The sequence below is a fragment of the Globicephala melas genome, chromosome 13 (genome assembly GCF_963455315.2).
Source record: "Globicephala melas chromosome 13, mGloMel1.2, whole genome shotgun sequence".
Lineage (NCBI taxonomy): Eukaryota > Metazoa > Chordata > Mammalia > Artiodactyla > Delphinidae > Globicephala > Globicephala melas.
The window spans coordinates 30,743,967-30,754,662 of record NC_083326.1 but is presented as its reverse complement, the minus strand read 5'-3'; the positions used below and the strand labels follow the sequence as shown (position 1 = coordinate 30,754,662).

General features: G+C 51.8%; 1 protein-coding gene across 1 annotated transcript in view; it reads right to left on the bottom strand.

The window, feature by feature from the left end:
• Positions 1-535: 535 nt before the first annotated feature.
• The window catches only part of LOC138842935 (uncharacterized), a 171,310-nt gene continuing 161,149 nt past the window's right edge, over positions 536-10,696 (bottom strand). Inside the window, exons 2-4 of the mRNA XM_070046940.1 lie at positions 2,004-2,213; positions 1,556-1,914; positions 536-1,180 (exon numbers count right to left, since the gene is read on the bottom strand). Of these exons, the coding sequence (XP_069903041.1) occupies positions 536-1,180; positions 1,556-1,914; positions 2,004-2,213 (1,214 nt within the window). The remainder of the gene's footprint in view (positions 1,181-1,555; positions 1,915-2,003; positions 2,214-10,696) is intronic.

Sequence of the window (10,696 nt, the reverse complement as noted above, 5' to 3'; positions counted from 1 at the left end):
TGTTGAGTGCGATGGTGAGAGCGAAGGTGAGTGTGATGGTGAGTGCGACAGTGAGAGCGGTGGTGACAACAATGGTGAGTTTGATGCTTAGTGTGATGTGGAGAGCCATCTTGAGAGCGATGGTGAGTGCAATGTTGAGTGCGATGGTGAGAGCGATGGTGAATGTGCTTGTGAGGGTGATGCTGAGTGCGATAATGAGAACGATGGTGAGTGAGATGGTGATAGCGATGTTGAGTGCGATGTTGAGAGCGATGGTGAGTGCGATGGTGAGTGCGATGGTGAGAGTGATGGTTAGAGTGATGGTGTGTGTGAAGTTGACAGCGATGCTGCGTGTGATGGTCCATTTGATGGTGAGTGCGATGGCATGTGTGATGATGAGAGCGATGAGGAGAGTGATGGTGAGTGCGATGGTGAGTACAATGGTGAGTCAAATATTGATAGCGATGGTGAGAGCAATGGTGAGCTCGATAGTGAGTGCGAAGTTGAGATCGATGTTGAGTGCGACGGTGAGAGTGATGGTGAGTGCAATGGTGAGTCAGATATAGATAGCAATGGTAAGAGTGATGATGAGTGCTATAGTGAGAGCGAAGTTGAGAGCGATGGTGAGTGCGATGTTGAGAGCGATGGTGAGTGCAATGGTGAGAGCGATGGTGAAAGCAATGGAGACTGCAATGTTGACAGTGATGGGGAGTGCGATGATGAGTGCGATGGCGAGAGCAATGGTGAGGGCGACCGTGAGTGTGATGGTGACAGTGATGCTGCGGGCGATAATCCGTGTGATGCTCAGAGCGATGGTGAGTGTGATGGTGAGACCAATGTTGAGAGCGATGAGGAGTGCAATGATGAGAGTGATAGTGCTTGTGATGGTACATGCGACATTGTGTGCCACGGTGCTTGCGACTGTGTGTGAGACAGTGAGTGCAATGGTGAGTGCGACGTTGAGAGCAAAGGTCAGTGCAATGGAGAGTGTGAGGGTGAGAACGATGGTGCGGGCGTTGTTGCGTGTGATGGTGAATGCGATGCTGAGTGCGATGGTGAAAGCGATCATGAGTGTGACGTTGACAGTGATGGTGACAGCAGTGGTGAGTGTGATGGTGAGTGCGATGGTGAGAGCGTTGGTGAGTGTCAGGGTGAGAGCGATGGTGAGTGCAATGGTGAGATCGATGGTGAGAGTGATGGTCTATGCGAGGTTGAGAGTGATGGTGAGAGTGATGGTGAGAGCGATCTTGAGAGTGCTGGTGAGGCGATGGTGAGAGCGATGGTGAGTGTGATGCTGGGTACGATCATGAGAGCAATCTAGAGAGTGATGTTGAGTGCGATGGTGAGTGCCATGGTGAGAGCAATGTTGAAAGTGATGGTCTGTGAGATGTTGAGGGCGATGGTGAGAGTCATGGTGAGAGCAATTTTGAGAGTGATGGTGAGGCGATGGTGAGTGTGACGCTGAGTGCAATCATGAGAGCGATGTTGAGTGAGATGGTGAGTGCAATGGTGAGAGTGATCTTGAGAGTGATGGTGAGGCGATGGTGAGAGCAATGTTGAGAGCGATGCTGAGTGCGATGTTGAGAGCGATGGTGAGTGCAATGGTGAGAGCGATGGTGAAAGCAATGGAGACTGCAATGTTGACAGTGATGGGGAGTGCGATGATGAGTGCGATGGCGAGAGCAATGGTGAGGGCGACCGTGAGTGTGATGGTGACAGTGATGCTGCGGGCGATAATCCGTGTGATGCTCAGAGCGATGGTGAGTGTGATGGTGAGACCAATGTTGAGAGTGATGAGGAGTGCGATGGTGAGTGTGATGATGAGAGCGATGGTGAGTGTGAGGGTGAAAGCTATGGTGAGTGCGATGGTAAGACCGATGGTGAGTCCAAGGGTGAGTGTGATGGTAAGAGGAATGATGAGAGCGATAGTGTGTGCTATGTTGAGAGCAATGGTGAGAGTGATGGTGAGAGCAATCTTGGCAGTGATGGTGAGGTGATGGTGAGAGTGATGGTGAGTGCAATGCTGAGTGCGATCATGAGAGCAAACTTGAGAGCGATGTTGAGTGCGATGGTAAGAGTGAAGGTGAATGTGCTGGTGAGGGCAATGGTGAGCGCAATAATATGAGCGATGGTGAGTATGATGGTGAGTGCGATGGTGACAGCAAGGCTGCGTGCCATGATCTGTGTGATGCGGAGTGCGATGGTGAATGTGATGGTGAGTGTGATGCTGAGAGCTATGGTGTGTTCGATGGTGAGTGCGATGGTGAGAGCAACGGAGAGTGCGATGGTGAGAGTGATGATGAGTGCGATAGTGTGTGCGATGGTCAGTGTGATGTTGAGGGCGATGGTGAGACCGATGATGAGAGCCATAGTGAGTGAGTGCAATGGTAAAAGCAATGGTGAGAACAAAGGCGAGAGCAATGGTGAGAGCGATGGTGAGTGCGATGATGACGGTGATTGTGAGAGTGATGGTGAGTGTGATTGTGAGAGTGAAGCTGCGTGCAACTGTCCGTGTGATGGTGCATGCCAGGGTGCATGCGATGGAGAGTGCGATGCCGAGAGTGATATTGGGAGCGATCTTGAGAGCGATGGTGAGTGCGATTGTAAAAGCGATTGTTAGTGCCAAAGTGCGTGTGATGGTGAGTGTGATGGTGAGTCAGATGGTGAGCATGGGGAAAGAGATGGTGAGTGTGAAGGTGAGTGCGATGGTGTGCACGATTGTGCATGCAATCGTTAGAGCAATGGAAAGTGCGATGGTTAGTGCGATGGTGACAGCGATGATGAGAGTGATGGTGAAAGCGATTGTGAATTCAAAGGTGTGGGTGAGGGTGTGTGCGATGGAGACTGGGATGCTGAGTGAGATGGTGAGAGAGATGGTGAAAGCAAATGTGAGTGCAATGATGAGTGCGATGCTGAGTGTGATGGTGAGACCGATGGTGCATGCGATGGTGCGAGGGATGATGAGTGTGATGGTGAGAGTGATGGTGAGTGCAATGTTCGATGCAATGCTGAGAGTGATAGTGCGTGCGATGTTACGTGCAAAAATGTGGGCCATGGTGCATGCGACAGTTTGTGAGACAGTGAGTGCAACGGTGAGTGCGACAGTGAGAGCAAAGTTGAGTGCGATGGATAGTGTGAGGGTGAGACCAATGGTGCCTGCGATGTTGCGTGCAATACAGAATGCCATGCTGAGCGCGATGGTAGGAACAATCATGAAAGCGATCGTGAGTGCGATGGTGAGAGCGATGATGAGTGCGAGTGTGAGAGCAATGGTGAGTGCGATGGTGAGATCGATGGTGACTGCGAGGGTGAGTGCATTGGTGAGAGCGATGGTGAGAGTGATGATGAGAGCGATGGTGAGGCGATGGTGAGAGTGATGGTGAGTGATTTGCTGGGTGCGATGGTGAGAGCGATCATGAGAGCAATGTTGAGTGCGATGGCGAGTGTGATGTTGTGTGCGAGGGTGAGAGTGATCGTGAGTGTGAGGGTGAGAGTGATGGTGAGAGCGATGGTGAGAGTGATGGTGAGTACGATGGTGAGTACGTTGGTGCGTGCCATGCTGCGAGCTTTGGTGAGCGCCATGGTGAGACCGATGGTGAGAGCGAGGATAAGTGTGATGGTTAGAGTGATGCTGAGAGTAACGGTGAGTGCAGTGGTGAGTGCAGTGATGAGTGTGATACGGCAGTGCACATGATGGTGGGTGCGACAGTGATTGGGACGGTGAGAGTGAGCATGAGAGCGAAAGCGCGTGTGATGGTGCATGCGATGGAGAGTGCTTGGCTGAGTGCGATGGTGAGAGCAATTTTGAGAGCGATTGTGAGTATGATGGAGAGTGTGATGGTGAGAACCATGGTGACAGACATGGTGAGTGCGATGTTGAGAGCGATGGTGAGAGTGTTAGAGCGTGTGATGGAGCACGTGACACTGTGTGCCCCAGTGCATGCTATGGTGAGTGCTATGGGGAGTGCAATGGTGAGAGTGATGGTGAAAGCGAATGTGAGTGCAAAGGTGTGTGCGATTGTGAGTGTGACTGTGAGTCTTATGGTGAGAAGATGGTAAGTGCGATGGTGAGAGCAATGGTGAGTGTGATGATGAGAGTGATGGTGAGAGCGACAGTGATGGTGATGGTGAGAGCGATGGTGTGTACGATTATGAGTGTGATGGTGAGAGCGATGTGAGTCCGAGGGTGAGAGCGATGCTGCTTTCGATGGTCCATGTGATGGTGCGTGACACGCTGCATGCAATGGACAGTGCAATGCCAAGTGTGATCTTGAGAGTGGTCTTGAGAGCGACAGTGAGTGCAATTTTGAGTGTAATGGTGGGAACGACGGTGAGAGTGATGGTGAGTGCGATGGCATGTGCGATGGTGAGAACGATGGTGAGGGTGATGGTGAGAGCGATGTTGAGTGTGATGGTGAGAGTGATGGTGAGAGCGATGGTAAGTGCAATGGTAAGTGCGATGGTGAATGCGATGGTGAGTGTGATGGTGAGAGAGATGTTGAGAGCGAAGTTCAGTGCAATGGTGAGAGCGATGATGAGTGCAATTGTGAGAACAATGGTTAGTGCGAAGGTGAGATCGATGGTGACTGCGAGGGTGAATGCATTGTTGAGAGCGATGTTGAGAGCGATGGTGAGTGTGATGGCGAATGTGATGTTGAGTTCGAGGGTGAGAGCGATGGTGACTGCGAGCGTGAGTGCGATGGGGAGAGCGATATCGAGAGTGATGGTGACTGCCACAGTGAGAGAGCTGATGAGTGCGATAAGTACGATTGTGAGAGTGATGGTGAGTGCGATGGCGAGGATGATGATGAGTGCGATGGTGAGAACAATGGTGAGAGTATCGTGAGTGCAACGGTGACAGTGATGCTGCGTGCGATGGTCCATTTAATGGTGAGTGAGATGGTGTGTGTGATGGTGAGAGCGAAGCGATGATGAGAGCGATGATGAGTGCAAAGGTGAGTGCTATGGTGAGAGCGATGGTGAGTGCAATGTTGAGAGCGATGGTGAGAGCGATGGAGGGTGCGATGATGACGGTGATTGTGAGAGTGATGGTGAGTGTGATTGTGAGAGTGAAGCTGCGTGCAACTGTCCGTGTGATGGTGCATGCCAGGGTGCATGCGATGGAGAGTGCGATGCCGAGAGTGATATTGGGAGCGATCTTGAGAGCGATGGTGAGTGCGATTGTAAAAGCGATTGTTAGTGCCAAAGTGCGTGTGATGGTGAGTGCGATGGTGAGTCAGATGGTGAGCATGATGGGGAAAGAGATGGTGAGTGTGAAGGTGAGTGCGATGGTGAGTACGTTGGTGCGTGCCATGCTGCGAGCTTTGGTGAGCGCCATGGTGAGACCGATGGTGAGAGCGAGGATAAGTGTGATGGTTAGAGTGATGCTGAGAGTAACGGTGAGTGCAGTGGTGAGTGCAGTGATGAGTGTGATACGGCAGTGCACATGATGGAGGGTGCAACAGTGATTGGGACAGTGAGAGTGAGGATGAGAGCGAAAGCGCGTGTTATGGTGCATGCGATGGAGAGTGCTTGGCTGAGTGCGATGGTGAGAGCAATGTGAGTCCGAGGGTGAGAGCGATGCTGCTTTCGATGGTCCATGTGATGGTGCGTGACACGCTGCATGCAATGGACAGTGCAATGCCAAGTGTGATCTTGAGAGAGGTCTTGAGAACGGTCTTGAGAGCGACAGTGAGTGCAATTTTGAGTGTCATGGTGGGAACAACGGTGAGAGTGATGGTGAGTGCGATGGCATGTGCGATGGTGAGAACGATGGTGAGGGTGATGGTGAGAGCGATGTTGAGTGTGATGGTGAGAGTGATGGTGAGAGTGATGGTAAGTGCAAAGTTAAGTGCGATGGTGAGTGTGATGGTGAGAGAGATGTTGAGAGCGAAGTTCACTGCAATGGTGAGAGCGATGATGAGTGCAATTGTGAGAACAATGGTTAGTGCGTAGGTGAGATCGATGGTGACTGCGAGGGTGAATGCGTTGTTGAGAGCGATGTTGAGAGCGATGGTGAGTGTGATGGCGAATGTGATGTTGAGTTCGAAGGTGAGAGCGATGGTAACTGCGAGCGTGAGTGCAATGGGGAGAGCGATATCGAGGGTGATGGTGACTGCCACAGTGAGAGAGCTGATGAGTGCGATAAGTACGATTGTGAGAGTGATGGTGAGTGCGATGGCGAGGATGATGATGAGTGCGATGGTGAGAACAATGGTGAGAGTATCGTGAGTGCAACGGTGACAGTGATGCTGCGTGCGATGGTCCATTTAATGGTGAGTGAGATGGTGTGTGTGATGGTGAGAGCGAAGCGATGATGAGAGCGATGATGAGTGCAAAGGTGAGTGCTATGGTGAGAGCGATGGTGAGTGCAATGTTGAGAGCGATGGTGAGAGCGATGGTGAGTGCGATGATGACGGTGATTGTGAGAGTGATGGTGAGTGTGATTGTGAGAGTGAAGCTGCGTGCAACTGTCCGTGTGATGGTGCATGCCAGGGTGCATGCGATGGAGAGTGCGATGCCGAGAGTGATATTGGGAGCCATCTTGAGAGCGATGGTGAGTGCGATTGTAAAAGCGATTGTTAGTGCCAAAGTGCGTGTGATGGTGAGTGCGATGGTGAGTCAGATGGTGAGCATGATGGGGAAAGAGATGGTGAGTGTGAAGGTGAGTGCGATGGTGTGCACGACTGTGCATGCAATCGTTAGAGCAATGGAAAGTGCGATGGTTAGTGCGATGGTGACAGCGATGATGAGAGTGATGGTGAAAGCGATTGTGAATTCGAAGGTGTGGGTGAGGGTGTGTGCGATGGAGACTGGGATGCTGAGTGAGATGGTGAGAGAGATGGTGAAAGCAATTGTGAGTGCAATGATGAGTGCGATGCTGAGTGCGATGGTGCATGCGATGGTGCCAGCTATCGTGAGTGTGTTGGAGAGAGTGATGGTGATTGTGATGTTCAGTGCTATGGTGAAACAGATAGTGCGTGTGACGGTGCACGCGACAGTGTGTGCCACTGTGCGTACAACAGTGTGTGCATAGGTGAGTTCAATGTGTAGTGCAACCATGAGAACAATGTTGAGTGCGACAGTGAGTGCAAGGGTGAGAGCCATGGTGTGTGCGATGGTTCGTTCGATGGAGTTGCGATGCTGAGTTTGATGGTTAGAGCGATCTAGAGTGTGATGATGAGTGTGATGGTGATTGTGATGGTGAGAGCGATGGTGAGTGAGATGGTGGGTGCAATAGTGAGAGCCATGGTGAATTCAACAGTGAGTGCGATGTTGAGAGCGATGGTGAGTGTGATGGTGAGAGCGATGGTGAGTACGATGGTGAGAGCGATGCTGAGTGTGATGGTGAGACCGATGGTGCATGCGATGGTGCGAGGGATGATGAGTGTGATGGTGAGAGTGATGGTGAGTGCAATGTTCGATGCAATGCTGAGAGTGATAGTGCGTGCGATGTTACGTGCAAAAATGTGGGCCATGGTGCATGCGACATTTTGTGAGACAGTGAGTGCAACGGTGAGTGCGACAGTGAGAGCAAAGTTGAGTGCGATGGATAGTGTGAGGGTGAGACCAATGGTGCCTGCGATGTTGCGTGCAATACAGAATGCCATGCTGAGCGCGATGATAGGAACGATCGTGAAAGCGATCGTGAGTGCGATGGTGAGAGCGATGATGAGTGCGAGTGTGAGAGCAATGGTGAGTGCGATGGTGAGATCGATGGTGACTGCGAGGGTGAGTGCATTGGTGAGAGCGATGGTGAGAGTGATGATGAGAGCGATGGTGAGGCGATGGTGAGAGTGATGGTGAGTGATTTGCTGGGTGTGATGGTGAGAGCGATCATGAGAGCAATGTTGAGAGCGATCATGAGAGCAATGTTGAGTGCGATGGTGAGAGCAATGTTGAGTGCGATGGCGAGTGTGATGTTGTGTGTGAGGGTGAGAGTGATTGTGAGTGTGAGGGTGAGAGTGATGGTGAGAGCGATGGTGAGAGTGATGGTGAGTACGATGGTGAGTACGTTGGTGCGTGCCATGCTGCGAGCTTTGGTGAGCGCCATGGTGAGACCGATGGTGAGAGCGAGGATAAGTGTGATGGTTAGAGTGATGCTGAGAGTAACGGTGAGTGCAGTGGTGAGTGCAGTGATGAGTGTGATACGGCAGTGCACATGATGGTGGGTGCGACAGTGATTGGGACGGTGAGAGTGAGCATGAGAGCGAAAGCGCGTGTGATGGTGCATGCGATGGAGAGTGCTTGGCTGAGTGCGATGGTGAGAGCAATTTTGAGAGCGATTGTGAGTATGATGGAGAGTGTGATGGTGAGAACCATGGTGACAGACATGGTGAGTGCGATGTTGAGAGCGATGGTGAGAGTGTTAGAGCGTGTGATGGAGCACGTGACACTGTGTGCCCCAGTGCATGCTATGGTGAGTGCTATGGTGAGTGCGATGGGGAGTGCAATGGTGAGAGTGATGGTGAAAGTGAATGTGAGTGCAAAGGTGTGTGCGATTGTGAGTGTGACTGTGAGTCTTATGGTGAGAAGATGGTAAGTGCGATGGTGAGAGCAATGGTGAGTGTGATGATGAGAGTGATGGTGAGAGCGACGGTGATGGTGATGGTGAGAGCGATGGTGTGTACGATTATGAGTGTGATGGTGAGAGCGATGTGAGTCCGAGGGTGAGAGCGATGCTGCTTTCGATGGTCCATGTGATGGTGCGTGACACGTTGCATGCAATGGACAGTGCAATGCCAAGTGTGATCTTGAGAGTGGTCTTGAGAGTGACAGTGAGTGCAATTTTGAGTGTCATGGTGGGAACGACGGTGAGAGTGATGGTGAGTGCGATGGCATGTGCGATGGTGAGAACGATGGTGAGGGTGATGGTGAGAGCGATGTTGAGTGTGATGGTGAGAGTGATGGTGAGAGCGATGGTAAGTGCAATGGTAAGTGCGATGGTGAGTGCGATGTCGAGTGTGATGGTGAGTGCGATGGTGAGTGCTATCGTGAGAGTGATGGTGAGTGAGATGGTGAGTGTGATGGAGCGTACGATGGTGTGTGTGATGGTGAGAGCGACGGACTTTGTGATAGGCAGTGCGATGCTGACAGTGATAGTGAGAGCGATGTTGAAAGTGATTGTGATTGCAAAGGTGTGTGCGATGGTGAGAGAGATCTTGAGAGCGATGGTGAGTGCGATGGTGAGTGGGATGGTGCATGTGATGGTGAGTGCGATGGTGTGCGTGATAGTGAGAGCAATGGCGCGTGCGATGGTGATTGCGACATTGAGACCGATGGTGAGAGCGGTGGTGAGTGCAATCGTGAGTGCAATGGTGAGAGCGATGATGAGTGCCAGTGTGAGAGCAATGGTGAGTGTGATGGTGAAATCGATGGTGACTCTGAGGGTGAATGCGTTGGTGAGAGCGATGGTGAGAGCGAAGGTGAGTGCGATGTTGAGAACGATGGTGAGAGTGATGATGACAGCGATGGTGAGGCGATGGTGAGTGCAATGGTGAGTGCTATGCTGTGTGTGACGGTGAGAGCGATTTTGAGTGCGATGGTGGGAGCGATGGTGAGTGCGATGGTGAATGTGATGGTGAGTGCGAGGGTGAGAGCGATGGTGAGTGTGAGGGTGAGTGCGATGGGGAGAGCGATAATGAGAGTGATGGTGACTGCCACAGTGAGAGAGCTGATGAGTGCGATGAGTACGATTGTGAGAGTGATGGTGGGTGCGATGGCGAGGGCGATGATGGGTAAGATGGTGAGAACAATGGTGAGAGCTATGGTGAGTGCGACGGTGACAGTGATGCTGCGTGCGCTGGTCCATTTAATTGTGAGTGAGATGGTGTGTGTGATGGTCAGAGTGAAGCGATGATGAGAGCGATAATGAGTGCAATGGTGAGTGCTATGCTGAGAGCGATGGTGAGAGTGATGGAGGGTGCGATGATCAGTCCGATGGTGAGAGCGATAGTGAGAGTGATGGTGAGTGTGAGGGTGACATCAATGTTGCGTGCAATGATCCGTGTGATGCTGAGTGTGATGGTGACTGCGATGGTGAGTGTGATGCTGAGAGCTATGGTGTGTTCGATGATGAGTGCGATGGTGAGAGCAACGGAGAGTGCGATGGTGAGAGTGATGATGAGTGTGATAGTGTGTGCGATGGTCAGTGTGATGTTGAGGGCGATGGTGAGAACGATGATGAGAGCCATAGTGAGTGAGACGTGGAGTGCGATGGTAAAAGCAATGGTGAGAACAAAGGCGAGAGCAATGGTGAGAGCGATGGTGAGTGCGATGATGACGGTGATTGTGAGAGTGATGGTGAGTGTGATTGTGAGAGTGAAGCTGTGTGCAACTGTCCGTGTGATGGTGCATGCCAGGGTGCATGCGATGGAGAGTGCGATGCCGAGAGTGATATTGGGAGCGATCTTGAGAGCGATGGTGAGTGCGATTGTAAAAGCGATTGTTAGTGCTAAAGTGCGTGTGATGGTGAGTGCGATGGTGAGTCAGATGGTGAGCATGATGGGGAAAGAGATGGTGAGTGTGAAGGTGAGTGCGATGGTGTGCACGATTGTGCATGCAATCGTTAGAGCAATGGAAAGTGCGATGGTTAGTGCGATGGTGACAGCGATGATGAGAGTGATGGTGAAAGCGATTGTGAATTCGAAGGTGTGGGTGAGGGTGTGTGCGATGGAGACTGGGATGCTGAGTGAGATGGTGAGAGAGGTGGTGAAAG